This window comes from Leishmania panamensis (assembly GCF_000755165.1).
Source record: "Leishmania panamensis strain MHOM/PA/94/PSC-1 chromosome 8 sequence".
In the NCBI taxonomy this organism is placed as follows: Eukaryota; Euglenozoa; class Kinetoplastea; order Trypanosomatida; family Trypanosomatidae; genus Leishmania; species Leishmania panamensis.
In genome coordinates, this window is record NC_025887.1 from 376,497 (window position 1) to 400,620 (window position 24,124).

A 24,124-nucleotide genomic window follows, 5' to 3' on the forward strand; every position below is an offset into this window, starting at 1 on the left:
GCCCGTCATGTGGGTAGCGCGGGTGGTTCCGCTGCTGCGGGCCGCCCCGGCGCCGCACCACTCGGGATCTGGCCGCCGGCGCCAGTGGCGGTGCGTCGCGGGTGCTTGGATCTGTCGCCGCTGGGTGTGGCTCGGCATCGGCTGGGATGGTGAGGGGTCTGTGCGGCCACGCCGGGTGCCTCCTTACATCAGGGGGCTTTTCGCAGTGACGAAACGAGTGTATGGAATCTCGTGTTGTCATCACGTTCTTGGGGGTGAACCTCTGGTGTGCGGGTCTTTTTGTGTAGTTTTAAAGGGTAAGGTGCTGATGGGGCGCTTGCCGTGGGTGTTGTCGAAGGTAAAGAAAATAAAGAAGAATACTTAAGGGGTCGCTGCGACTCTGCTTGGCCTCTGGTCGAGGTGTTGTGGCATCGTTTACTCCAGCCAAAGCTGCTAAAACGCAAAGTGATTTCCTGATGATCTCCTTTGTGGGTACAGAGGAATCTGCCTGGCTTGGCTCCGGGTATGACGTGTGCTGGTTTGAACTCGCTTGCTGCTACAACATGAAAGCTTTCGAACATTCCTCCTTCGGCAAATCATAGCAGAACCGTAGACGTCTTATTTCTAGAAGATTTTGGATTGGACTGAAGGCTTTTCATAAAAATTGAGAATGTCTAGTGGATTGCCGCGTGCGCTCTGCTGCACTCTGCTTCCAGTGCAGAAAGTTATAACCCTGTCAGTTCTGCAGGTTACTAAGGATGCAATTCGCGAGGCTCTCTCTAAATACACTGATAGTTCACCAGAAACATTTGAATTATACGTGAAGGAGCACCACAAACTCATTGCGCTGAGAGAAAATATAGACAGATATGACGCTATTTTTGCTCTGGTGAGGTGTCGTGGCGGTGGAAAAGGGGGCTTTCGCAAGCAGCTTGAGAAGAAGGCCCGCGGGTTTGCGCGAGCAAAGATGAAGGAAAAGCGCAACAGCACCAAGGCGGTGCCCCAAGGTGATCTGAAATCACAGCCTAAGAAACCCGATGTGGCAGTGAAAACGAGGCCCGGGAAGACTGAGCCAAACGAGACGAGAACGCTTGTAAAGCAAGGGCTTGCCTTTGTCTTGGATTCCTTTCAAAGAGGGAGTCATTCTTATTCATCTGCTTGACTTCTGTCCATTGCGAGGATAGCTGCAAGAGAAACGAAAGATCAAATAATAACAATGAGGTAGAGATTATAACTTATGTGTATATTTTGATGCTGATGTGTTCCCCTCCATGGACACAACAAAAGCTTAATATCAGCTGGCTCATACAGTGCAGCGTAATTCTGACACATGATTAAATGAGTGCAAGCGACTTCGCAACACTTCCCTCTGCTCTTAGCTAACCCCTTCATTTCTTTTTCATACATCAACTCCAACAGCTTTTCTTCACCATCCCCAAAACCTTTTGTGTAGCTTGCATGGAATGAGGTTGACAATGTGGGTGAAGGAATGCCCTGGTCAGATTAAAAAGAGAATCAATGTCGTTTCAAAGTCTCACATTATCATAAGGGAGCTAAATGACCCGACAAGGTTCGCTGTTTGTGATATCCAAGGAAAGAATCATCATTGCACGGTTGGGAATCCGCATCTGTGCTCGTGCAGCGCGACACAGCCATGCGCTCATACTCTCTCTGTACTGCTTTTGTTTTTCAAAGTAAGAGCAGAAAATCCAATTGTATGGCAGCGTTACATTAATGAGGTGGAGCTTAGTGACCTTATCGATAAGCGAAGGGCGGAAGAAAAATGTGTTTTTTGCCATGAGCAGACGCCACACATGCGCTCATGTGAAACATGCGGTGTTAACTTTCATCATCTGTGCTTGGAGCTAGCGTCCAAAAGCAGAAAGAACAGCCGCAACACCTGTCCAAAGTGCAATGAAGCGGTGTCGGGGTCTGAGCGAAAAAGCGGTGCTTGCTGCAGCAACTGCAATATGACTTGGAATACGGAGTTCTATACATGTCTCCTTTGCCCCCACTACTGTTTGTGCAGGCGCTGCTACACATCATCCAGAGTTCATTCTTCACACCCTTTTAGCTGCAGCAAGTTGGGTGGCTTTGCACAGTCGACAGACAGCATGGTATTTCATAATGTGGGAGATTTGCAATACCGTGAGATTAACCCGGAAGACTATGACGCACTTCTCACGCTGGACAATGACAAGAGAAGTCCTCTAGGGGAGGAGGAGCTCAGAGGACTGTCTGTCGAGTATTTTAGTTTGCGCGCAAGGAGAAACGATAGTTGCCCGGTGTGTCTCTGTGGATTCGGGGCGTCCAGCAGGTGCATTGCACTTCCTTGTGGTCACACAATGCATTACAAGTGTGGGTTCAAATGGTTCTCTGAGCTTAGTGATGTGTGCCCGATTGACAATCAGAAAGTATGTAGAGGGAGGACGATTCAAAATGTACGGATGGTTAGCGAGGGGGAAGCTTCCTCACAGGCCTCTACACGCGATGGAATGAGTTTGCGCATTCCTTTGGCGATAACATCCCTCAGGCTTCCTGAGATTAAGTCACGGCTACAGAAATGACGACTTGAGCACAAGTAGCTTTCTTGTCATCTCTCAGTTTTGGCATAACTTTCAGCCCCCTTAGCTCTCTGTTTCTCTGAAAAGCATTTTTTTTGTTTACTCAGCTCTGCATTTTTTTTTTTCCACCAGCTGAGTACCATCTTTGGCAAGGGGATCTGCGCACTAGGGATCTTCACGAGAGACTTATGAGCATTCTTCAACCCCCTTTTTTGTTTTGTCATGGTACAACATTTATAATTTCTCCCCGATGAGTTGCTACCACTTGGTGTAGAAAAGATTTTTTTTCTTCGCCATCGGTACCAGGGTTTATAGCGGGGTAAAGGATCTGCTGTGCCGTTTCGTATTGTTTAGTATATACACACCTGCTCGCCTCGCCATTATTTTCGAGCACTCGCGATGTACATCCGTTCTGCATCATCCTAACCCTTTTTTCGTTTCTGTATTCTCACACTCTGCATAAGAGCTCCGCTAATCTTCAGTTGGAAAGTGTAGTTTATGCTGACAGCACTGTGACTCATCTTTTTCTATTCCATTTTTTTCTTGGACCTTTCATGCTTTCCATTTTCTGCATTGTTTGTTCTCCAGTGCCTTTTAAAGCCCCCTGATGAAAGGAGGCACTCGGCGTGGGCACACAGACCCCTCACCATCCCAGCCGATGCCGAGCCACACCCTGCGGCGACAGACCCAAGCACCCGCGACGCAGGGGCGCCACGGCGACGCACAGCCACTGACGCCGGCGGCCAGATCCCGAATAGTGCTGCGCCGGGGCGGCCCGCAGCAGCGGAACCACCCGCGCTACCCACATGACGGGCGGGATTTGGGGCGGGTGCGTCGGCGATGACCGATCCGGCGCGCCGCCCAGTGCGCTTGCGACCGCCCTGCGCTGGGCTGCTTGGGGTGGTGTGCGGTTTAACCGCCTGTTCTTTGGTGGAATGGATGCGGTAAAAAAAAAAAATAACGGACAATAATAAGGAGACAGATGTGTTGTGGTATTGGAGCGAGAGAAGAGCGCACCGTACCTACAAGAGCTAAAGTTTGCGGAGCGTGTCTCCCGAATTGTGGCGTCTGTCTGACCCCCTTTGACTATTGATGGCTTACTCTGCGATATATATGTATATATGAAGACGGCGACTCTCTTGTGGACTTGGATTCTCAATCTTCAGGGCTTTTCTGCTACTATTCTGCCTTCTCCCTGCTGCTGGTTTCCTGTCTTTTGCTAAATGTCCTGCAACACAATGCGGTGAATGTGCATACTTGACGCTAGACTGTAAACCGTAAGACAAAGTTTTGACCATGCGTCGTCTCACTGCCCCTGCTCTGAGCACTCATTGCGTTCGCTCCATATGTGGAGCGGCCCCTGTGATGTACTTTCCACCCGCGCCATTTGCGTCCGCCTCCAAGGAGGAGCAGGTAAAAAAGAACACGAAGATTGCGATCGAGATGGTCAGGCGCTACAAGGGTGAGACACCCGAGTGTTATACTCGTAAGTACACCGCCACGATAGAGCAGCTTGAGAAGGAGATCGAGGCGCTCCTGGGCGGCACACAGAAGATGCGCAAGGCCGCCACGGATGATCAGCCAATGGACAAGCTGGGACTGATGGAGCGCTGTCTCCGCCACGCTCTCTGGTCGTATCACAAGGACGAGGGCAAGTACGATTTTGATGAGATTGCGAGGTGGGTTGTTTACACCCCTGAGGACGAGATGAAGCTCGCGCAGATGAAGCGCCAGGTGGAGGCTAAGTCGAAGCTGGCGGCGTACCGTGCCAAGCGCGCCAAGGAGGGTTTGCCCGAAGCCTCGGCTCCACTGATCAACTGGGAGGAGGAGTACAAGAGCGTGACGGACCGCGAGCTGGTGAACGAAAAGCGGTTACGCTATGACACGATTGCCGCCAACACTATGGAGCGCGACGAGGCTCAGATTGAGGCTGTGCTGCAGCAGTACCGCAAGCCGGTGCAGGATAAGCGCCTTGATGAGCTTGTTGATCTTCTCGAGCGCTTCAAGCCGGTGCTTGCTCGCGAGGCCATTATGCAGCGCCTCACCATCAAGCACTTGGAGGGTCAGTTGGGCGTGTGGCGCTACATGGACTGGTGCCCAGAGGTGCGTGACCGCGCCGAGCTCGAGGTGGATGTCTCCGGGTTCCAGTGGTGGTCTCCGCTGGAGGAGCGCCGCCTGTTGCCGGTGCGCCTGCGCTCTGTGAACGAGGTGCGTGAGATTATGGCTCAGACCCAGTCCTCCAAGGCTGCTGAGGCGTCAGTTCACAACCCACAGGCGTCTCAGTCTGCCGGTGATGGTGACCGCGAGCGACTTCTGAAGGAGGTGCTGGCCTTGCAGGCCCGCATCTACCAGCGCGATGACGCTCCGGTAGAGGAGAAGAAGGCTGCTCACTAAGAGGGGGGTATCATGTTGCCCGCCGCTGCAGTACGCAAATCATGTGAAGAGGATGAGCCGGCAAGCGACTTCTCACGTTCGCTGGTGTCACTCATTCCTATCTTTGTCGGCTCACCAGTTCTTTACACTTGCTGATGGTGGCGGTGTCTGCCTCATTTCCTTCTTTTGATTCTCGACACTCACCCCGCGTAGCGTCTTTACACAGCTTAGGAAGTGCTGCGGGGCACGTGTATGTGTACGGGCTGAGGTGAGTGAAGCGATGCCACACACGCACACGCATACACGCGGCACCTAATGCACTGCGAACAGAAGGAGAGACTCTCTCGCTTTTCCTTTCTGATTTACGCCTTCTTTTTTGAGTTAGCCCAAAGCAGTTACTTTTGATATGAAGTTGATTAACACGTTTAGCACCCAGCAAGAAATACAACAGCAACAACAACAGGGATGAGACACAGACGCATGCGACACGCGCGTACGGGCCACACGGTGCGTTAGTGGGGGTGAGCCCGAAAGTGATTTGATTAGTGCTATGGACACCACGGGCGCGATAATTGAACGAGCGGAGAGAGGAAAAAGACCAGCGTGCACCGTGTGGGATCGCGGGCTGTGCGTGCGGAGGCGGCGTCTTCGGATAGGCAGCACCGGTTGATCTCCGAGGACCATCTTTCTCCACGGGTCTCTCTTTTCCTCTCTTGAGAATGAGCAAAGGCCTGGTGGTATCCTTCTCACATGTCTCTTCCATTGCGCACTCGTTTTGCCCCTCTTCTTTCTCTCGTCCGTGATGTTGTGTATGGGCCTGGCACCCTTCACGCAACTCCGCTGGTTCGAACAGAACCAGTGTGAACACTCACGAGCGATAACACGCACACACTCTATCCCACACACGCAGCAACATCTAACATACAGCGTAAAGGCTATACCCCCAATTTTGCAGTGCGTTGTCGCACATTTCTCCGTAATGGACGCAAACGAGTTGAAGAACGAGGGAAACAAAGAGTTTTCCGCCGGCCGCTATGTGGAGGCGGTGAACTACTTCTCGAAGGCGATCCAGCTGGATGGGCAGAACAGTGTCCTCTACAGCAACCGCTCCGCCTGCTTTGCAGCCATGCAAAAGTACAAGGATGCGCTCGATGACGCCGACAAGTGCATCTCAATCAAGCCAAACTGGGCAAAGGGCTACGTGCGCCGAGGTGCAGCGCTGCATGGCATGCGGCGTTACGACGATGCCATCGCCGCATACGAGAAGGGGCTCAGTGTGGACCCTTCCAACAGCGGCTGCACGCAGGGAGTGAAAGACGTGCAGGTCGCGAAGTCCCGCGAAGCACGTGACCCCATCGCCCGCGTTTTCACCCCGGAGGCGTTCCGCAAGATTCAAGAGAATCCGAAGTTGTCACTCCTGATGCTGCAACCTGATTACGTGAAGATGGTGGACACCGTCGTCCGAGACCCTTCGCAGGCTCGACTGTACATGGAAGACCAGCGCTTTGCCCTAACACTCATGTACCTGAGCGGAATGAAGATTCCCAACGACGATGAGGACGACGAGGAGGAGCGTCCGTCTGCGAAGGCAGCAGCGGAAGCGAAGGCAAAGGAGGAGAAGAAGCTTCTTACCGACAACGAAAAGGAGGCCATGGCGCTCAAGGAGGAGGGCAACAAGCTGTACCTCTCGAAGAGGTTCGAGGAGGCGCTGAGCAAGTACCAGGAGGCGCAGGCGAAGGACCCCAAGAACACTTTGTACATTCTGAACGTGTCCGCCGTCTACTTCGAGCAGAGGGACTACGAGAAGTGCATCACCGAGTGCGAGCGCGGTATCGAGCACGGTCGCGAGAACCACTGCGACTACACAATCGTTGCGAAGCTCATGACGCGGCATGCTTTCTGCCTCCAGAAGCAGAAGAAGTATGAGGCCGCTATCGACCTTTACAAGCGCGCCCTTGTCGAGTGGCGTAACCCTGACACGCTCAAGAAGCTGACGGAGTGCGAGAAGGAGCACCAAAAGGCAGTGGAGGAGGCCTATATTGACCCTGAGATTGCGAAGCAAAAGAAAGACGAGGGTAATCAGTACTTTAAGGAGGACAAGTTCCCCGAGGCTGTGGCAGCGTACACGGAGGCCATCAAGCGCAACCCTGCCGAACACACCTCCTACAGCAATCGCGCCGCCGCGTACATCAAGCTTGGCGCCTTTAACGACGCCCTCAAAGACGCGGAGAAGTGCATTGAACTAAAGCCGGACTTTGTCAAGGGCTACGCGCGCAAGGGTCATGCCTACTTTTGGACCAAACAGTACAACCGCGCGCTGCAGGCGTACGACGAGGGCCTCAAAGTGGATCCGAGCAACGCCGACTGCAAGGATGGCCGCCTCCGTACAATCATGAGGATTCAGGAGATGGCCTCCGGCCAGTCCGCGGATGGCGACGAGGCGGCGCGCCGCGCCATGGATGATCCTGAGATTGCGGCAATTATGCAGGACAGCTACATGCAACTAGTGCTGAAGGAGATGCAGAACGACCCCACGCGGATTCAGGAGTACATGAAGGACCCAGGCATATCAGTGAAGATCAACAAGCTCATCTCCGCTGGCATCATTCGTTTTGGTCAGTAAACTTCTACTCTGCCTCTTCTTTGCCGCTCCTTTGCATCGGCGGGCATTGCGAGGGAAATAAAGACCAACGATGGGAACGTATGAGAACAGTGTTGTGCCGCTCAAGCAAGGCGTCGAGGTTGTAGCGCAGATGGGTGTCCTCCATGAAGGTAGGGAAGAGGCGGTAAGGGGTGTCGCTTGTGAGCCTTTCTGACTGCACACGCACACACCTCATTTTCCCTTTGAGCTTTCTCCATTTCTTCTGCGCACCCCTTCCTCCTCTCCTCACGCTCTCTCTGGCGCAGTAGTGCGACTAGGCCGCCTTGTTTTCTTTTGTTGTTCTTCAGCGGTGTGGCTGCGCTGAAACTGGTCTGTTTATCGGCTAGGGCGAAGACAGAAGAGGAGGGGAGGGGAGCGGCTGCGCGCTACTTCTTTCAGGCACTGGTCACATACGTCACTCCCCCTTCTTTTTTTTTATTTTATATTTTCGCTATTGGCACTGTCTTGTTTCGTTTCTTTTCTGGGTCATACACGCCTCGCAACCGACTCCGGGCGAAGCAACCATAAGCTACGGGGCGGAGAAAGTGCACAGGCATTCCTGATGCATACGGGCGCGTCCGTGTACGTGCTTGTATGGAGGCTCTAGCAATGTCTGTGTCTGTGTATTTCGAGCGCCTTTATGCTCCTCTATTAAAACTTCCAAGAAGAGACACCCACGAAGGCGAAGAAGATGGTGTCGACTTTTCGACTAATCACTCCCTCCGCTAGCTTCTCTGAAGAAGTTCTCCCTGACCCCCGAGGGTGAGAGACGTGAGATGATAGGGGCAACGTATATTTGAGCAGTCAACGAAAGACGATGAAGAGAGGGGTGACACAGAACCATATTGTTTTCTTTCTGCCCAGGCGTCACGTCGACGGTGGCGAACCGGGGACGCGTGGCGATGGGGGCGCACGAAGTAGCACAAAAAAACGCACGGCTTGGCCACACAGCTTCCCGTTTTACAGGATAACCATCTTGCTTCGATGCCGCGATGCACCGTGACGCCTGAAACTGCCAGAGAAAGCGAACAGAACAAAATGCGATTAAGAAAGAAGAGGCAGCACTAACGCACAATCAGTAGGGACTGCGACTGGTGCTGTCGCTGACAGCGCTCCCTCTCATGCTCACGGCAATGCACTGCAGAAATACCTTCTGGGTGTTTACTGAGGCAAACGGAGGCACATTTACCCATGGCCAGGCAAGGAGTTTGGTGTCTCTCTCTCAACACCTCCGCTTGTTCATGTTCACTGTGCCTCGTGCACCCATACCCCCCATCCCCATACAGTACATACGCACTCTTGCTGTTTCCCTTCTTTGCCCTTTTTTACTTTCTCCTACCGTAAACAAGCACAAACAACAGCAGCGCAAACGAAAACTCTTGTGCCGCCTACACTACAGGAGCACCATAACCCAAATTGAGTCCCCTTAGTGCTATCTTCCAGCACACTCACCGGCAAGTTGTGCACAAGCGCATCGCTCTTCCAACAGCATAACACAACAAAAGTGCGTGTGTGTGTCCTTCATCATGTCCTCCGACCCGCGGCTCCGCCTCTCCATGGCGAACCAGAGCAACGTGCCAAAGGAGTACGTTCGCGCCGTGGATCCGCAGCTGCTTCCTCCGCGTGTGGGGCACAATTGGAATGACCAGGCGTTTCGCGCTAAGCAAGGTAAGCCACAGCAGCTGGAGGCGGAGTTCCGCGGCAGGCGTGTGTTTCCTGCCACGCAGAACAGGACGTTCCCAGCGCAGGCCCCAGATATGTGCCGCACGGCGCAGCAGCTAGTCGATGCTTTGATGTCTTCTTCCCTCAACCGTAATACCGCTACACGCAAAGCTCGCGCTGCTGAGGAGTTACGGCACGTAACGCTGGAGGACAAGGTTTTGCGCTTCTACGCTTTCTTCAACGAGCCGGCACCTGAGGCAGGAGCGGCCTCGTTCTGGCACCGCAAGGTGGTCATCAGTTTCTTCCCTGTCGACGACACCATCCTCATCGAGGAGCCGCACATCATCAACAGCGGCCTTGACGGCGGCGTGTTTCTGAAACGGCAGAAGGTGGTCGCTGATCCACGACAGCGGGAGAAGTTCCCCGGTGAGGAGTACGTCTCCCTCAACTTCTTCAACGTAGGAGATTCCGTGCGACTCAACGCCACGGACTTCTTCTTGTATGACTGCGATAACTTCACACGCGACTTCCTCACGGCCCTTGGCGTTGAGGTAGGGGCACCGGTAGGGTGTCCGGACGACCTGTTCATGTCTGAGTATGGCCGGTATCAGGAGCGACTCAAATCTGGCAAATTCGGCCTGCTTTCGCAAGACTATGCCGCCGACGAAGCGGAGCGTTCCGTCCGCTTCCTTCGAGACGGTGGAATGGTGCTTCGCTTTTACGCCCTGCTCGACGAGCGGGACAGCGTCCCTGGTGGGATGGTGCGAAGGCTGGAGGTGATGCTGTTCGTGGAGGACAATTCTATTTCTATCGTGCAGCGGCAGAGCTCGTCAGAGAGCTGCCGGGGCCTTTACCTGTCGCGATGCTGGCTTCCTAAGTGCGGCTCGGTGGCCAAGACTAACGAGCTGACGTTTACGCATCGCGTGAATGGACAGCGCGAACCGGACATGGGCATCCCAGATGCCTACTACCGCGATGTGGATCTGGACGTCGGCATGACGCTGAACGTCTTTGGGCGCTCGGTTTTTTTGTACGATTGCGATGACTACACACGCGAATTTTTCATGCAGCGCTACGGCGTCTCTTTGCATCCGCCCATCGACGTTTCGAATTACTTACAGGGAGACGCGCGCCGCACGGTGCTCGGGACAGAGGGACCAACGAGGAGCGTCGATAGTGTGAGAGGTGTGGTGGGGCAGCCAGCTAGCGCTGCCGACGCCGGAGACGACGACGGCTCTCTCGCTGTTGCCTCGGTCAATAGCGCTGCAGCGGCGCAAGACATACCGACCGACACGCTGCGTTTCCGTGCTGTGCTCGCCCGCCCTGCCAACCATGACGACGAGCAGCGCCGCTTTACCATTGCGTACTACACCAAATCCGAGGAGTTCGTGGTGCATGAGAGTGCGTTCCCGAAGGCCGGTATCCACGGTGGCTGCATATGGAAGCGGAAGAAGGTGATGAAGGTTCCGCCGAAGCCTGGTCCCCGCAATGCGCCGAAACCGCTGGTCGTCCCGGGCGAGGTGCCGCACTACACCCTCTCCGATCTGGGTGAGGGCAAGGAGCTGGTCATCAATGGTCTACCGCTGCGTTTGTACAGGATGGACGCGCACACCGCCACCTTTTACGCCCGCTGCTCCGGCACGCTGACTGAAGACACTACTGGCGGGCCAGCGGTGGTGACCGATGCGACGGGGGCGATGGTGACGGTGGACCACCTCGTCTCGGAGCTTCGCAGCTACCTTCAGTCTCGCTACGGAACTGGCGTAGCCTCATTTCTGGCCCTCGATCGCGACCGCGACGGTATTGTCAGCGTGCCAGAGTTCACCATGGCGATGAAGGCGTTCCAGATCACAGAGGACAAGGGTGCAGCGGCCGCTATCTTCGCGCGTATCACCCCCGCACGCGACACGGGGTACTTCACTTCTGTAGACTTGATGAAGTGGATGGACGCTGCCAGCGAGGATCACAGGACGACCTTGGTACGTACTGCCAGGATGCCAAGCGGCGGCAGAGAAGCCGAACTGAAGGAGATCGAGCGGCGCGCGGTACGCTCAAAGGTACTGAGGGAGCTGAAGTTCCGCTTAGATGCGCGGTGCTGGAAAGGTGCAGACATGTTTCGCCTGGCGTCCACCATGCCACGTGCCTACGGTGGTCGTCGGGGTGACTTGTATTCTTTCACAAACCCCGACCGCGACACTGTTATCACCCCAGTGCAACTGCGGCGTTGCATTGAGGAGATTCTCACTGGCACCCCCACAGCGGCAGAGATGGCGTGTATCTTAGAGTTTTTCTTCCCTAGTCTTCCAGTAGAGGCCTACACTCAAACTCGCGACAACGGCACCGCCCACGCTGTTGACTTGAACGAGTTCCAGAAGCGGTACTACATTATGACAAAGGAGACGATGCTGCCGGACGATGGTGAAGCTGCCGCCTCAAGCTCGTAACGAAGGGGACAAGAGAGAGGGGTGGAATAGTTTCTCTCTTTGCCTCCTTTCTCTGTACGAGCATGGCTGCGTTTGATTTGCTCCCCCTCCCCTCTTTCCCTCACTGCTTGAATGGATTGTTGCAGTAGAGAGACTAGTAGCGTCGTTGGCGCAGGCCACACTCTCCGTTGTTTTCGTTTCCTTTCTCCCCCTTGCTCTCTGGCCAGCCCCATCCGCTCCTCTTTGTTTGTTTTGTCCTTGACGGTGGCAGGGTGTTGCCGATTTGTATGTTCATACGACACGATGGTGATGCTTCTCTCCCCCTCCCTGTGTGTGTGTGCGTGCGCGCGTGCGTCTGCTCACCTCTTCTTTCTCCCTTGTATGTAGACTAGAGAGCGGCATCGCGTCGTTTTCCACCCCTTTCTTCCTGCAGTCTCCCTTTGCCCGCGCGTGCGTGTGTGCGTTTGTTCTCCTCTTTTGTGCTCTTTTTGTTTGCTCGTCCGCTCCCCTCCCCACGCCGTATTCTCCATCTCCTCTGCTGCCCGGGACGCGGGAAAAAAGCAAACCTGATTCGAAAAGCAAACAAACATAACGCATGACCTCTTCCCCCCACCACCCCTCCTTCATACAGGGATACACAGCAGTGTACGGCAGCGACATAGTGCTGAGTTCCAGTGTGTGAGCGCAGAGAAGGCGCTTGAAGCGCTTGTCTATTTCTTGCACCCGTCCGGTAGTCTGCGGTGGCGGTGCGTGCACAGATCGTGCGTGAGCGGGTGTAGCCATATATGTGTAGCCCCAGTCAAAGCACATGTGCGCGTGTGTGTGACAGACTTTCTCAGGCGGGCAGACACCTCGCTTTTTGAAGCTGGCGCCATTTCTCTCGTTGTCCCCCCTCCCTCCCCGTACCATCTTTCCCTCTCTCTTTTCCTCTCTGTTCTCGACATTCGATTGCAGCGCACACATGCATGTTCGTCTCTCCCGCCTAAGAGGGTCAGCACGAACAGAAGTGAGCGAAAAGAAAGAAATATATAAAAAAGCGTTGCCACCATTTTTTCTGTTGTGTGCTCTCTGTTGTTAATGTGGCTCGTCGGTGTCCATCACCATCGCCAGAGTCACATCGAGTGGAGATCTTGGAGCGTTTATCCGACATCAAGCAATCAAGAACAACACCAAAAATACTCCTGCACCACAGATAAAGAGGGCCAGACATTCTTTTTCAGAGATACGCAAGGCGAGCCACAGAGGTAGCTACTCTCCTCTTCGGCACCTCTCTCTCACGCCCACTGTCTTAGCGGCGCGTGCAAGGGGGTACGACGCGTTGGTTCGTTGTCGCTGATCGGTTTGTTTGTTGTGTTCGCCCATTCTTTTACCGCCCATTTTCACTACCCCATAAAGAGGCGGCATTTCCCTACACTTAACGACGTGTGCCGATTTTGTCTTTTTTGGTCAATTCTTTATTAGGCCACTCGCCTCTCGCCTCTCGCCTCCTCTCTCTTGAAGTGGAGTGAGGGACACCGTAGGAAAGAAAAACAGAGAAGCATAAAGGAGAGGCAACCCTGTAAACCAGGACGGTACTGCGGGGGAGGGGGGCAAAGAGAGCAGACAACGTACACAAACTCACACTTTGCTGTCTATTTCCTCTTTCCTCTCGCTCCTCCTCGTTTTCAAGCGTCAGCCGATCGACACGTTGAGTCTTTCCCTTTTCCCGTTCTTTTTTTGTTTTACCTCCTTCCCAGTACCGCAGATTGTCCTCGAAAATGTCCAGCTCCCCTCTCCGAGATCAGCTGAAGCGCATCGAGAAGGCGTATTTTTACCAGCCGGGCAAGATGACGGAGGTGCACTCGGTGAGTGGCACCGTGAGCCCGCACACGGAGAAGCGGGACCACTCACGCCCGTTCTGCCTAGTCTCCGGTAACGGGAATCGTCCGCTGGCAGAGGCGGTGGCGCTCCTGATGGGCACCCACACTCACCACACGTCTGTGACGCAGTACTCCAATGGCGAGGTGAACGTGCGCATCAACGAGAGTGTGCTCGGTGCTGATGTCTACATCATTCAGAGCACCGTCGGAAACGAGATCATCGACGTTAATACGGCGCTAATGGAGCTTCTCCTGCTGACCCGTAAGATGCGCCTGAGCAATGCAAAGAGCGTGACTGTCATCGCTCCCTTTTTTGGGTACGCTCGGCAGGACCGAAAGACGAACCTGCGCGGCCCCATCTCCGCCTCCGCGGTTGCACGCATGATCGTGAAGATGGGGGCGGATCGTGTTGCCTCGTTAGACCTGCACTCGAATCAGATCCAAGGTTTCTTTGACAATATTCCCGTAGACAACCTACTCATGGCACACGAGTTCGCACGGTACCTGCGTGACCAGCCGTGGTTCGACGTCGATCAGATGGTGGTCGTCTCGCCTGATGCGGGCGGTGTGGAGCGGGCGAAGCAGCTGGCCGATATTCTTCAGGTGGGCCGCATTGTCACCATCGTGAAGCGGCGCATTGCGGCTGGCAAGGTGGACACGATGCAGAGCGTGGGTGAGGTGGCTGGCTTCACCTGCATCATTGTCGACGATATGGTCGACACCGGGGGCACACTGGTGAAGGCATGCGAACTTCTGAAGGACCTCGGTGCGGTGCGCGTGACGGCGTGTTGCGTGCACGGCATCCTCACAGACCCCTGCTCGGAGCGCATCAACAACTGCAGCGCCCTCCAGGAGCTTGTGGTGTCCGACTCCATCCCACAGGAAGAGCATCAAAAGGCGATTCCGAAGTTGAAGGTGCTCACAATCGCGCCTCTTATCGCGGCCGTCATCCACCAGTACATGAACGAGGAAAGCGTCAGCTCCCTCTTCTCTCCATCCCTGCGGGGCAACTAAGAAAGGCGCGAAGGTGAAGTCATACACGTGCCTGAGCCAAAGCATGCAGGCGAGAAGACAAGAGAGATGACCTGATGAAGTCGTTCGGTCCCTCACATCTCTCACGGTGTCTTTCTCTGTCTGTGTCGCCCCTCTCTCGCTCCCTTTTAACCTATCATCGTTGCTGCTGCCACCTTTCCCCGTCCGCTGAAAGCCCACCCCCACACACCCCCACCCACACGCGTAACCGAAGAAGTGAGAAAGAAGAGGGGAGTGTGAATTCCCTCTTCTTCCCTCCTCACCAACCGCAGCGTCGGCGTCGGCACAAACCATCGATGTGTTGATGGTAAAAGACAAATATACATTTAATGTGTATGTGTGTGCGCGTGTGTGATGATCTTCTCGATGACTTCTTCCCTGTGCTTGGCCGGCTCAGCTTCTCCGTGTCTTTGACTCATCCACTTTTTTTTGTCGTCTACACGTCTAACACCCTCGAGAGTCCTCTGTCCCCTGCAAAGCAGAGGAAAGCAAAGTCACTGTGTTTTGACCCATATGCACAGGTCGAGAGAGACAGGCCGAGAGAGAGACTTGCCTCTGATGCAGGTGGCAATGTAGCCGCACCGGCGCGACGATGCGCCACTCAGAGTGGTGCACCCTTTGGAGGCCTTGCGAAGGTGGTGGTGGAAGGGGAGGGGGAGGAGGCGAGCTTGACGTACTGTGTGGACTCTATCCTGCGTCTCCTCTCTTTGTCTTTTGAGGGTCCCGTGGAGTACCCCCTCTTGTTCAGTGCAGACGTCTGCGTTGAAAAGGTGGGGGGCGGAGGGGGGGCACCGCTGCTGCTGCTTTCATCATCGTCTCGAAGTCCTCTCTCTCCAAGCGATGCCCAGCCGGCATATGCACACGCTGGGGATGCTCGTGTGACCTTTTTGCGTATGGCGGGCGATGGTGGGTGGGATGTGGCTGGATAAGCGAGCAACAACAGAGTAAATTCCTCCACTGTCTTCTCTCCTCTTTCTCCCCTCCCCCCTCTCTCTCTCTTTCGTGTTGCTTCCCTACACCTCTCCCCCCTTCTGCTGTTGCACACGCGCCTACACATGACAAGAGGAACCCCCAGAAGGCAGAGCGGCCAGAGGAAAAGAAGCCATCTCCTTTTCACTGCAGGTGTGTGTAGGTTGTGAGCAGTAGCACACGTACGCCGGTGCAGCTCTCGCAACACTCTTGGGCGACTCTTCGATCTCCAACAAGGTCCATCGCCTTTTCCCTTTTCCTTCACTGTTGTGTGCTTTCCTGTGGGTGCGACTCACAGACACACTGGCGGATAGAGACGCACGTCCTCACTCCACCCACACGCACCCTGTGACATTTTTAGTCTTGTGCTTTTACTGGTGCACCCCACGCAGCTCGTGATAGCACCATAGATACAAACGCAAACACCTACAGGGGGACACACTACTGTGCGTCCCCTCTCTTTTCCCTTTTTCCCGTGTTTCTTCTCATACAAGTACGCATTCATCTCCCTTTTATACTCTTCCCCTCTTAGCACCCCCCTTCCCCACACCTTCACCCGCGGATGACGTCGCTGACCCTCAGAGAGATTGGAGTCACTAACGACGTCGCAGGGGATCATGACGTTCTAGAGCTCTTCGCGGTGTGTCGCGAGGGCGTGGTGCACGTGGCGGCGTCCCACCTACTGCCGGACCATGTCGCAGTGACCACAAGAAATGGTTTTGTTGAGCTCATTGACACCGCCACTGGTGAGTTTCGTCTCTTCCTGACATATCTCGATCGAATCCCTCTTGATGCCTCGCTGCGATGCTTCTCACTGGTGCCTAGCCTCTACGCGGCATCGCCGCAGCAGCGCTATCGACGCCGTCAACACCACCTCCTCTACTCTCTCTCCTACTCGAACGAGCTCCTGTTGGCGAACGTGGAGACGGCCGAGGTGCGCGTCTTTGCAACTTGTGGGAGCCGGCCAAGTGTGGTGCAGTGTGACGGGGACTACATCGTCTGCGGTGAAGGGAACGGGCAGGTGGCGGTGTGGCGCGCGAGTGTTGAGGAGTGGGTCACCCGGCATTCCGCTAGCTCCGCTGCATCTGCCTCACCATTGCCGCCTCTGTGGAGGACTTCCTTCTTTGACAGCACCGTCGTTTGTGCAAATCTCCATCGAGATCAGCTCATTTGTTGCTCGGCAGACTACCGCTGCGTCGTAGCGTGCGTGGAAGATGGGGTTGTGCGCGCCACCCTGCCCCTCGATCTGGACCAGGCGGTTGCTGTGTTTGCTCTCACGAAGCCACCGGCGACATCGTTGCTGCACACAAGTCTAGCAGTGTGCCTCACCTCACGCATCTCCATCTTCACATCGATACCGCTCGGCGACACGGCTACCTCAGCGCAGTTTTCCCGGCCTTTGCCGACTTCAACGCACTCGGAGCGCTGGATGCATCAAGGGGACTGTGTTGTGGAACGAGAGGAGGTGGCGTGCGCTTCATGCCTTGGGGGTTATCTGGCAGCTGGCACTATCTCTGGACTGGTGCTGCTGTACTCCTGCGACGCTGCCGAGTCACTGGTGAGGGAGCTAGTGCGCTTTAACGTCGGCTACGGCGTGATAGGCATGCAACTCTTCCCCAGCGGTACACTCCTTGTCGTCACATCGGTCGGCGATGTCTGGCGATGGCCGCTGGGCGATTTGCTGCGCAGCACAAGCGCGAGCGGCACAGAAGGCGTGGGTGATGAGCTGACCGAGGCAGAGCCGACGGCTGCTACACAGCAACCTCCGCTGCCGTTGGCTGCACCAGGGGTACCAGCGGCTTTGTCTCCGGTGAACAATACTCTTCCTACTGAGCCGCGTGCGCCTGCCACCTCGTACGAAGTGAGCTACACGCAGGAGGGCGACATAGAGGACCGCAGCCTCTCTGCCCACGGCACCTCAATTCTGGTGCACACACAGCAGAGGGAGAGCGAGGCAACAGCAGAGGTAGAAGAAACCATTATCGCAGAATCTGTCGACGCTGACGGCCTTGCAGTTGGTGCTAGCCGTGACGCTGAAGCGGAGGGAACTCCATCTGTACATCTCTCTACGGCATCTGCGTCTGTTCGGACCTCAAGTGCTTCCCCCAAGGACGATGCTGGCGAGGACCACCCGGACGAGCGCGGCAGCGACAGCACAGAGATGGACCCCCACCGCACCGAACCAGCGACGGTTTCGTGCCTTCCGCCGCCGCCTCTGCCCGTGTCGTCGACGGTTTCAGAGAAGTCTAAGGAGAGGAGAGGCGTCGGCAGTGTAGTTCGGTGCGCCACCGAGTCGCAGCGGCCAACCCTCTACGACCCGGAACAGAGCACTGAAGGGCCAGAGGTGGTGAACGTGAGTGTGTCGTGCAGTGCTGCTGGAGATTCGGCCGACCTGAGCCATGATGACCTGCACATCGCTGTCTCACCGCCTTCCACTGCTGACACCACTACCCACCACGACGCAGCATTGGAGGGCAGCGGCGCAGAGGGGCCGGAGGCGGCAGCGAAGGGGCCAGCCCCAGGTGCAGCAAGGGTGGCAGCCAAGGAGGGGGCGATCAATGACAAGTACATCCAGACTTTTCAGAGCAACAACGTCTACATCCAGAACACCGCTGATGTGATGCAAGATGCTGTGCACAGAAGCCCAGGTATTGCAAGCAGAGAGGGAGCAGGTGTGAAGGCCTCTGTGGATGACCTGGAGCTCGAGTTCACGCACACATTGAAGCGACTGCTAGGGACAGCTGTGGGCGTTGAAGGTCTCCGCAAGAACCGTCGTATGAGTCCTCGCAAAGTAGCTGGCGTTCTCGCCAACCTCACAAACCAGCAGGCAGCCGCAGCTGGCGCCAAAGTGCTCTCCCACGAGACACCATCGCACCCACGTGCGCTCGAGGGGTTGAACAGTACCAAGTTACTGGAGGAGAAGCGGGCGACGCTAGAGGCAGCTGCGTTCAACTTTGAGGGGTATCGGCAGGCTCACCGCCTGGAGGTGGACGCCTTAAAATATCGCCATCCTCTGCAGGTCCCTACCTACACCCTGCAGGATCGTGTCTTTGACACCGTTGAGTCTTCTAAACGTCTTTGCGACAAGGAGTCCGGGACCGAACGTGGAGCCGCAGGGAATGCCGCCGCCGTTCTCTCCGCGGCACCACAGGATGACCTACGCGACGTGACATACGGGAAGGTGAAGTGGACTCTCGACCCTCGCATCGCCGAAGAGCGTCGGCGCGGCGGGCCAGAGATGGCGCAGCACCACTGCGATGACTTGATCTTCTCAACTCCCCACTCCGCGAAGGCCACGGTGCTGTTTGCCGATGAGGCGCCCCTCATGCCCAGCACGGCGTGGGAGGAGGTTCTCTTGCTGCCGCTGCCGCTTCCCTCCGCTCCCTCTGTTTTCTAAGGCAGCTGAAAATAGAGGCCTCCCTCCTTCTCTCAACGTGTTGTGGGGAGGGACTTTTTCGCTTTTCTCAGGTGTTCAGCCAGTCTCATTACAGCGAGCCCTTCCATCCATCATCGCTATCGCGATCACGCACGCACTCAAAGTGAGAGAGGGGGGGGGAGGGCGAGGGCGAGGGCGGCAGAGGCTGATTTTTCTCCTCGCCGCCTTTCAACAAGGGGGCAGTTGTGATTCTTGTCTTCTTTGGCAGCCGTGGACGGTACCTATTGTGTCCTCCTTTACGGAGAAAGCGAGTGAGGTAGGCAGAGGATGAGAGGGAGAGAGGGAGGAGGGCGACGGCCCTGCTCATGTTTTATATGTGTGTGTCCCCGGACTTCTCTGCCACGTGCGTGCCGCCGCGGACTTCACTCTTTGGAGCAAACGTACCGCTTGTCTGTGGGGCCCACCCCCGGCGCCGTCTTTTTGTCGTTCTTCTCTGCGTCTTGTGTGGGTATGTCTGTTGGCGATATGTGGTGGGCTCGCTTCTCTTGTCTGCTCTCCCCCGTCCCCTTTCGGCGTGCTGTACTGTGCAGCCATCCTCTCCTTCTCTCTCCTCGCTCCGCACCCTCCCCCCTCCCCTCCCCCCTCCCCTCCCCCCCTTTTACTCCCTCCACGTCCACAATAAACACGCACGGATGGGTATTCCCTCGTCAGTGAAAAGAGAGAGAGGGGGTGGGAAGCCGTTCGCAGACTTAACTCATTACTCACGTCTACACACAGGCGTATGTGCCCAGAAAGCCTGTACTGTCTTCCTCCATATCGCCCTCCTCTCCTTCTCTTCCTCCTCTCTTCCGAAGCCGCGGATTGCGCTGGGGGGGGGTGCGTGGGGTCGGGGTTGGATACGAAGGGTCTACGGCCACCGCCCCAATCACTCCTCTGTACGCAATACACACATAAACTTCTCCACCAACACCTTTGATTCGATTGCGTGGCATTGCCGACCATTACCGTTGCTATAATGAACCGATACAGGGAACTCCAACCCACCATTGATGGCATCTTTCACCAGCGTGGGGAGGAGGTGGTGGCCCACGAGACGGTGTCAGAGATCGGCAATAAGAAAAAGGCATCGACGCCGCGTCTGCTCATCCTGTCACACTTCCTCGGCAGCAGCGGCAGCGCCACTCTCAGCATCGTGACAGTGAACCCGAGCAGGCAGCGGGTGAAGCTCAAGTCCGCCTTTGCCGTGGATCGGCTGATCAGTATTTCGAACGAGGGAAGCTTCGATGCAGCCTTCAACTTTGGCTCCAGCGGCGTGCTGTCCGTCAGCTTCGAGTCACACATCCAACGGGAGATGTTTCTCGCTGCCGCCCGCCGCATCCTTGCGATGCCATCGTCGTCCTCCGGGGCCCATGGGGGCTACGCCGAGAACCGGATGAGCCCCATCCACGGTGTACTCACAGAGGCGGTGGGTGCTCAGGTCGAAGCTGACGCTGCGGCCCGTGTGCGCAAGCTGCGGCAAGACAAGCGACGCGTCTTCACAACGGAAGAGGAGAAGCACCTGCTGCGCCACATTGGCAATAATGGGGCTGGGTTCGATGATATCAAGCAGTTTCAGGAGATTCTCCTTCGCCAGCAGAAGAACTCAGAGCTCAGATCGCTCAACTTGTTGACCACCTCCGAGGCTGCGTGGCAGGAAGCACAGCGGCAGGTGCAGGACCTCGTCCAAGACGTGGAGGAGGTGGAGCAGCGCATTGAGTCGTACTCCAAGCACCTTTTATCGAAGAAGGCCGTTCTTCAGCAGGTGGAGCACACCAACAACACACTGCAGCGACGACAGCAAAACCTGGAGGCGCTGTATATGATGATGTCCGACCTGCGCGACCAACTGCGGCTCGCACCAGCAACCATGACGTTGCTGAGTCGACTACGCACCATACCAGAGGATTGCCTCGTGGCCTTCTTCTCCGAAGGCAGCAACGCGGTGACCCTATCAATGGCGATGAAGCATATGCAGAGTGTACTGCATAACCCGAAACTGGACAGTGACTTTCCTATCGCCGCTGTCGCGGAGCGGAAGGTGTTTTTTCTAGAGCAGCGCAAGATGATCGCGCAGCGCTCCAAATTGTATATAATGGCCATCATAGAATCCTTCGAGGCAAAGTACCTAGCAGACAAGGCGCGATACAGTCGCGACGCGTTGCTTGTGTGGCAGCTGCACGTTGAACTGGCGCACAAACTGATAGACATCAGCGGCGTTATCTGTGCACTGGAGTGTATCGACGTGGAGGGGTTCAACAATGTACTGCGCAAGTATCGGACGAGCATGCAGAAGGTCTACGCACTCGAGATCACGCACTTCTTCAAGTGCCTTAAGAAGCAGGTTAAGAAGGTGAACACCTGGCGCGGCCCCTTCCTGCTTGGCACCTCCGAGTCGCGCAGGGAGGCCATGTCGATGCGGATGGAGACGGCCCAGTCTGGTGAGACGCCGCGCATGTACTCCCGCTACGGCCAGTCAACACCGGCGCTCACCCCTCGTATGATGCGCTTCGGTGACGACTCAGACCAGGGGGCCAGCGCTGGTGGCTGGACAGCCTCTGGCACTGGCGGTAACGAAGACCACACGCACCTCTCTGTGCAGTTCCCGTCGGCGGCCGACCTGAGTATGGAAGGCGGTGTGCCTGCCTCGGCAATCCAGCTGTACCAGAGCGCTAACACGCTGCGCCGGCTGGACTCACGAGCGGAAGTGTCGTCGGTAGTGAGCGGGATCAAGTCCCTCAGCCCCACCAGCACAAGCGGTGGCGGGTATGTGCGACCGGATCTCGCCTTCGCTATTGCGCTAGAATCGTCTGTACTAGCGGTGATTAACGAGGAGGCGATTCTTCACCGCTGCTTTAACCTGTTCAGCACTCCGGAAGAGAAGAGCGGCAACGACCACAGCGCCGCAGGCTCCTCGAGTACCGGCGCCAGCCCGCAGGCGGATGACTCCAAGAGGACAGGGGCCGCCACTCTCAGGGGAGCCGCCGGGACGGACCGCGCGCAGATGAAACAGGAGTCTTTGCTCGAGCTCTTTGGCGGAGTCGATGCCAACTATTTCGTACGCGCTCTACAAGGGATGTCGCGTAGCGACAGCGCGCAGTACTCCTGCTCGAACAGCCAGGACATCGGCCTACCGCCTCGCCCTCCTCCAGCAGGGTACGGCGGTGGTAGCTGGGGTCAAGGTAACTCTTCATTCCCGCACCGGCGGACGTGGAGCGGGACGTCATCGGCAGTGTATGACCGCGAGCGCAACTCCATTGCCGGCGATGAGGTGGACGGCGGCGGCCCTGATGACGAGGCCAGTCGTGCATCTCGCATCGCGCTGCACCGAAACTTTCTCATTCGCACCATGCGTGACCTGGCTCTTTTCGTTGTCGAGAAGTGCGATCGCATCTACTGTGTCCCCATCCTCTGCATGATACGCGCCTACCGCGCCACCGCGGCCGACAGTGCTATGCTGCCGTCGAAGAGTGCCTTCTGTCAGGCAATGCTGGGGGAGGTGGAGGCGGTGATGGTAGGTGGCATGACGCGGTTTGTAGCGGAGCAGACCGATTCGATACACCGGTGCCGCAAGCGGTACGTGGTGCATCCCACACCGTTGCTGCACTGCTTCTCCAAGATGCCGGCCCTCTTTCTGCGATTGGAGGCCGTGCACAACGCCCTCGCCCCCAACGTGTGCGACCGCACCGAGTACGCTTCTATCGCGCTGAGCCTCGTCGACCAGTCCTTCGATGCGCTGGACCAAATCACAAACGTGAGAGGCACTGGTGAGGACCGGAACGCGGGGCATCTAAAGCTGAACGAACTCATTGCACAGAAGCTGCACTCCGTGCTGGATGGCGTGGAGGCGGACATCAGCTCCCTCAAGTGGGTCTTTGTTCAGCAGTACCGGCATCAGTCGTTCTTCTGTGCCTTCTACTCGACTATGCCAAGCGATAGCTTTGCCGTGGAGCTGCTGCAGGATCACTATGCATCGGCGAAGGCGAAGCGGGACCGCTACGAGGAGCTCTACCTAACGCGTGTGCTCCTCGTGCGCAGCTTCCCGGTTTTCGGCATATTCGCGCTCTCCGCTGAGGACCTCTCGATGATCTACTCCAAGGAAGAGCTGCGACACCACAAGGCGCTCTCTGTGGATGCAGTGGAGAAGGTGCTTAGCGGGCTCGAGAAGGAGATGCGCTCCGGCGTGCGGGCGAGCGCGGAACGGATGAAGAGACACTTTTTGCGCGATGTAGACCTCGGCGGCAACGAGGCCTCTTTCCACACAACGCTGCTGCAGCGCACCTGGCAACACTTCTCAACGCTGCTGCTGCGCAAGTTCGACTTTTTGGCAGAGCTGCTCTCGTGGCCAGCGTATCGTGATATTTTCATTCCTATAACCCGCTCCGACGTTGTGGGGATGCTCGCGGCGTACTAGAGAGGGGGGAGCGAGCCACCAGCTACCCCAGCAGCTCATGACGATGTGGGGGATGTACGGCGCGGCATCGTCGCCACAAACGCTGCGGGGACTAAGCGAAAAACTCACTGCATCGCAAGCGAGAGATGGCGTAGGACTTGCGCTCCCTCCGTCTCGGAAAACCCGCCGTGCGTGTCCTACTCTGCATGCCACCGCGCGCTTCTCTGCTCTGCTTGCTTTGCTCCCTTTTCGTTGCTCTGCTCTCGTTATGGCGCTTCCTCCTCCTCCCCCCTTCGTCGTCAACCTCATTTCTTCTGCCTGTACATGCGTCTGAGTGTGCAGATTTGTGTGTGTGTGTGTGGAAGAGGCGGAGATGGATGAGGTGGGGTGGGGTGTATGCGAGCTCTCTATCTTTCCATGCGGGCAGCACACTAGCCTACAGACACAGACACGTACACACAAGAGGTACGTCTTCTCGACGCTGCTCTGTTTTTCTCTTTCGTGCGAGTCTCGCTCGCTGTTGCGTACCGGATTGCTTGAGGAGTTGCTGAGGAAGAGAACCGAAAAAGCGAGGACCCATACTCACCCACCCACTTGAAAGTGAGCAGTTAGCAGCCGTGTCGTTCTCACTGCATTGTGTTCGGAGCCTATCGCTGCCTTCCTGAACGTCCCACTTCCTCCATATCGCCTGACCGTCCCTCGCCTCTTTCCTGTTTTGTTGTTCACCCTTCATCTACGGGTACACTCGCACGACCGCCAAGACACGCCCCCACCCCCTCCTGCCCGCTTCCTACCCCCCCTACCCCTCCCGTCCCCC

The 24,124-nt window shown here is 56.3% G+C and overlaps 7 protein-coding genes across 7 annotated transcripts, besides 2 other annotated features; all 7 read left to right on the plus strand.

Annotated features, from left to right (window-relative positions):
• Window positions 1–167: part of a repeat region that runs on past the window's edge.
• Window positions 168–1,442: 1,275 nt separating this feature from the next.
• LPMP_080890 (hypothetical protein) lies at window positions 1,443–2,546 on the plus strand (the record flags this gene model as incomplete). Its single annotated transcript, XM_010705917.1, has 1 exon — window positions 1,443–2,546. One exon carries the CDS (start codon window positions 1,443–1,445, stop codon window positions 2,544–2,546), a length of 1,104 nt encoding a protein of 367 aa, XP_010704219.1.
• Window positions 2,547–3,161: 615 nt separating this feature from the next.
• Window positions 3,162–3,360: a repeat region.
• Window positions 3,361–3,839: 479 nt separating this feature from the next.
• LPMP_080900 (hypothetical protein) lies at window positions 3,840–4,937 on the plus strand (the record flags this gene model as incomplete). Its single annotated transcript, XM_010705918.1, has 1 exon — window positions 3,840–4,937. One exon carries the CDS (start codon window positions 3,840–3,842, stop codon window positions 4,935–4,937), a length of 1,098 nt encoding a protein of 365 aa, XP_010704220.1.
• A 958-nt stretch (window positions 4,938–5,895) lies between these two features.
• LPMP_080910 (stress-induced protein sti1) lies at window positions 5,896–7,539 on the plus strand (the record flags this gene model as incomplete). Its single annotated transcript, XM_010705919.1, has 1 exon — window positions 5,896–7,539. The coding sequence occupies one exon, from the start codon at window positions 5,896–5,898 to the stop codon at window positions 7,537–7,539; it is 1,644 nt and encodes a 547-aa protein (XP_010704221.1).
• Window positions 7,540–9,083: 1,544 nt separating this feature from the next.
• On the plus strand, window positions 9,084–11,663 carry LPMP_080920 (hypothetical protein; the record flags this gene model as incomplete). The annotated part of the gene is made up of 1 exon (XM_010705920.1): window positions 9,084–11,663. The coding sequence occupies one exon, from the start codon at window positions 9,084–9,086 to the stop codon at window positions 11,661–11,663; it is 2,580 nt and encodes an 859-aa protein (XP_010704222.1).
• A 1,736-nt stretch (window positions 11,664–13,399) lies between these two features.
• Window positions 13,400–14,515, plus strand: LPMP_080930 (phosphoribosylpyrophosphate synthetase; the record flags this gene model as incomplete). The annotated part of the gene is made up of 1 exon (XM_010705921.1): window positions 13,400–14,515. One exon carries the CDS (start codon window positions 13,400–13,402, stop codon window positions 14,513–14,515), a length of 1,116 nt encoding a protein of 371 aa, XP_010704223.1.
• Window positions 14,516–16,064: 1,549 nt separating this feature from the next.
• Window positions 16,065–18,899, plus strand: TSIF (suppressive immunomodulating factor, putative; the record flags this gene model as incomplete). Its single annotated transcript, XM_010705922.1, has 1 exon — window positions 16,065–18,899. One exon carries the CDS (start codon window positions 16,065–16,067, stop codon window positions 18,897–18,899), a length of 2,835 nt encoding a protein of 944 aa, XP_010704224.1.
• Window positions 18,900–19,893: 994 nt separating this feature from the next.
• LPMP_080950 (exocyst complex component 1-like protein) lies at window positions 19,894–23,328 on the plus strand (the record flags this gene model as incomplete). The annotated part of the gene is made up of 1 exon (XM_010705923.1): window positions 19,894–23,328. The coding sequence occupies one exon, from the start codon at window positions 19,894–19,896 to the stop codon at window positions 23,326–23,328; it is 3,435 nt and encodes a 1,144-aa protein (XP_010704225.1).
• Window positions 23,329–24,124: the final 796 nt, after the last annotated feature.